Source organism: Cyprinodon variegatus, unplaced genomic scaffold, assembly GCF_000732505.1.
Source record: "Cyprinodon variegatus isolate N-32 unplaced genomic scaffold, C_variegatus-1.0 Scaffold83, whole genome shotgun sequence".
Lineage (NCBI taxonomy): Eukaryota > Metazoa > Chordata > Actinopteri > Cyprinodontiformes > Cyprinodontidae > Cyprinodon > Cyprinodon variegatus.
In genome coordinates this window covers 315230-319073 of record NW_015150536.1, presented here as the reverse complement: position 1 = coordinate 319073, position 3844 = coordinate 315230, and the positions used below count along the sequence as shown (strand labels likewise).

The following is a 3844-nucleotide window of genomic DNA, read 5'->3' as shown; positions in this document are numbered from 1 at the left end:
ATCCCAAAAGGGTGCAACGTAAGCTTTCCAATGTCAAATTTGTGGAAGTATATATATATATATATATAAAAAAAAAAAAAAAATATTGAGGAAGATATGACAGTGTGCTATTGAGAGAGAGAAAGAGAGAAAGAAAGAGAGGGTTTTTTTTCCACTGAGCTAGAGGATATTTATTTATTCACACAACAGTCATTTCAGTGTGCATTTGCAAGATGAAAAAAGAGGATAGGGGAACACTTTTTTGTCTTATAATCTCCAATCAAGTCCACTCTTACAGTATAAAGTGACATGGTTAAGGGATGTTTTAAAAAGAGGTAGAAAAAATGTGGATCATTGCTATATCAGATCTCTGTGTTTATTAAAGCAAAAAGCTCTTAGTAATGGACTTCATTACAATCGCTCAGTCACATCAAATCCCTTAATCAAATTTAACAATATCTCTACTGAGGCATATTAGAGTGATACTACTCCCCGAAAGCCATTTTCTCATGTGGCTCCCTTTGGTGTGAAAAACAATCTGTCAGTGTCAGTGAAGAGCCCACATCCAGTTTGAGTGAAAAATAAATATATTTGTCTAGTGTATAATTGAAGAGCTGCTTATCGGATTTTTTACCTCAAATTTTTCAATGTGTAGAAATAATCAGAATAAACCCAGTTCTTGGATGCCATTTACGTTTTTATTTACTTTCTATTTTAAAAAATGCATTAATCTTTAGATTTATTCTACTATGTATTACAAATACTGAACTTTGACAGTAATTTTGACCTTAGATATTTTTAGATATATTATTATTTTATGTTTGTTAAACTTTAAGTGAAACTGGAGGACATAACTTACTTTACGGTTGCCATCAGGAGTTTTGTAAGTCAGCATGTAGTTATCAATTTCTGCGACTGGAGGCTGCCAGGAAATAAGAGCGCTGCGGTGGTTCACTTCACTGGCTGTCAGGTTCACAGGTGCATCCATGGCTGCCAAAGAAAAAGAAACAACATACGGTAATATACATTAAATATAGTTAATAAAATAAAAGTTTTATTAGCACTTTCCATAAAGATACAATATTACGTTTTAAGCAATGTAGCTGTTTTTGAAAATCTTGAGAAGCATAATTCAGAAATACTCATTTGTAAAATGATCTCCTAAAAAGGGTAATTATTTCTATGTTTTAAATAGAACGCCTTTACATCTTATCATTTTTTTTTAAAGCAAAAGGTGTAATGCTTAATGTTGAAACAAAAAAAACATGCTGAAGATGAATTCATCTAATTTTAGTTTTAGTTTTCTAAAAGAGGCAAAAACCACACAGCAGAGTAATTTGAAGAGATCAGGCCAAAGCAGTAATTTATAGATCCCGAAAGGATGCAGCGTGAGCTTTCCAATGTCAAATTTATGTAAATATAAAAAAACATATTGAGGAGGATATGACTATTCCATTGTTGGCACTCTCTGCAGTAGGCTACTTAAAGGAGATAACAGCTTTCGAAGTTTTATTACATTCCTCCTGGAGGGAAGCTGGACAGTAGCAAAAGCTATTAATTTGAAAACTTTATTTTTCTGCATCACCTCCACCCAACAATGTTTGTCAACAGAAGCTCCAATGCAACTGATGGCACTGTCTTTGAACGCACATTGCTATTCTTCTACCAGTATACTTTTGTTCAGCGAGATCGGGATGGACGACTCAGCAAGTGCTTGTGGTTAAATCTAGGGAGTGCTTTGTTGCATAAGGGATGAACGCAGTGGGGAAAAATGCATGACTAAATGAATTAGAGAAGAAAGGGTTGGACTAAACACTCAAATATTTCCAAATCTGTAAAAATGCTCTTATTTAGAATAAAATGGGAACTTTATTGTGTTATGCTTTATTATGTGACAAAAATGTGTATGTACATGTTGTTAGGGTTATTCTGATTCATGATGTTTGAGTCTGTTAAACCCTAATAATGCCTGTCTGTTGCATGTCACAACAATTTTTTTTTTCCAAATAGTTTATTTAATCAGGACAGATCCTCTGTCCTGATATACAATTATCTTCATTATGTATGTAACAAATGTTTGGGAATGGAAAGAGAGCAGTGTCTTTTATCTTAAAGCAAAGTGTAATATTTTGATAAGGCTGGAGCCATGGATGTTTCTCATTTACAAACATGTATGATGTGGTCATGTGAAATACTGTAGTTGTATAAAATGCTTCTTTAACTGTCATTCGAGGCCACTCAAACAAAATGTGAGCCCGGTTGGTAAGCGCTGCCTTCTGTAACCCTGAGAAACTTCTCCAGACTAATTAAGATGACAGTTTCTGTCAAAATATGTCATCCTGTCTTATTGTTGTTTAAGACATAAACATAATGAAGTGTTATTTAAAGAGTTTGTTCAGAGTGATCTCTTCTAAGGAAAACAACTGGAGAGAGAAAGCTTCAAGGTGTAAACACAGAAGTTTCCACTGCAAAATGGTGTTTCCTGCCCTGACCTGAATAATTTGTATCACTCAAGGAAAGCCACTGATGGACCTACCAAACAGCTGCGGCTGCACAGAGGTGAGGAGATTTCTCTTTAGATATCTTCAGTGCTTTTTTAGGGGTTGTTTTCAAGATTCAGCACGGTTTGGGTTCCCAGAAGGTATGCCACAAAATATTGTGTTTTTTAGCACTTAATCTACATGTTGTCCCAACTTGAGCATGAAAAAACTCAAACATTAAGCTCTCTGTTATTTAGATTTAACCCTGTAGTGAGAGAAATTAATTCCTTTATAGCTCTTGAAGATACTCAAACATATTCTTCCAGCTGTCTTTTTATTTCCTGTTGCTTGTGTAAAATATCGTAAGTTTATTTCACCTCATTACTTGAAGTTATAATGTATTCAGTGTCAAGTAGAAGGTGGTGACTTAATGTACTTAATGAAAATACTCTTTAAGGTTAATATTGGATAATGATTTTAATGTTTTTTTTTTTACAAGTCTTCAGCATCGTTAATCTAATATGTGTTGTTTTAAACAAAAAGTAAAACGTTGTAGCCAGTAAAAAAGTTGATTATAACAGGGTTGGATGAATGATAACAGTAAGTCGAGTTAGAATTGACTTTAATTGTTTAAACAAACAAGAGAAAAAGAAAAAAAATATACTAGACATGTAACATTTTAGAATTGGGTTCAAATAAAACCAGAGATTAAACAGATCTTTTGGATTAATTTGAATGTCATGGGATTGAATCAGGGCTGGACTAATAAATTTCGACATACATCATACCCCCCAGTCCTGTTATCCTATAGTAGCAGTCATTCAAAATTTCCCCACTTTCCTTGATGGGCCCTTTGCTTGTCCCCTACAATTCCTTTTTGATAAATCAATATTTGTACAAAAATATTCCTTCTGTCATGATTTGTGGACATTAAGATCTAAACAGAAGCATCATCTCCTGTTCACACCCTGTGGTTCAGTGAAAGGGTGGAGTCAGAGTGAAAAAATATGGCTGCCCAGGGGAAGGAGGGGGTCACTCTAGTGGCAGGGGCTGCCATTTGGATGGCATTTCCCTGGGAAGGGCCTATTTGAATGGCTGCCACCGTATAAGGCTGTTTGTTCTATGTACCTCCAGAAAAATCTAAAGAAATTTGGACAGATAAGAACAGAAGTAAAACATGATTATTGAAGAATGATCACATGTTTATTTGTCAGAATGTGACTGAATGGTATTTTTAACAAACAAAATGTGCTGTGCTCCTCCCATCATTAATCCATCTGATCTAGGGGCTTTTTAAAACTCTTTACCTTATACAGGGTTTATACAGGAATAAGTAACTCTAATTTAATGCTCTTTTAATACTCTTTCAATGCTCTTAAAAATAA

The 3844-nt window shown here is 34.3% G+C and overlaps 1 protein-coding gene across 1 annotated transcript in view; it reads right to left on the bottom strand.

The window, feature by feature from the left end:
- tnr (tenascin R) overlaps positions 1 to 3844 on the bottom strand; it is a 240956-nt gene that overhangs the window by 26494 nt on the left and 210618 nt on the right. Inside the window, exon 24 of the mRNA XM_015373217.1 lies at positions 839 to 969. Within this exon, the coding sequence (XP_015228703.1) occupies positions 839 to 969 (131 nt within the window). The remainder of the gene's footprint in view (positions 1 to 838; positions 970 to 3844) is intronic.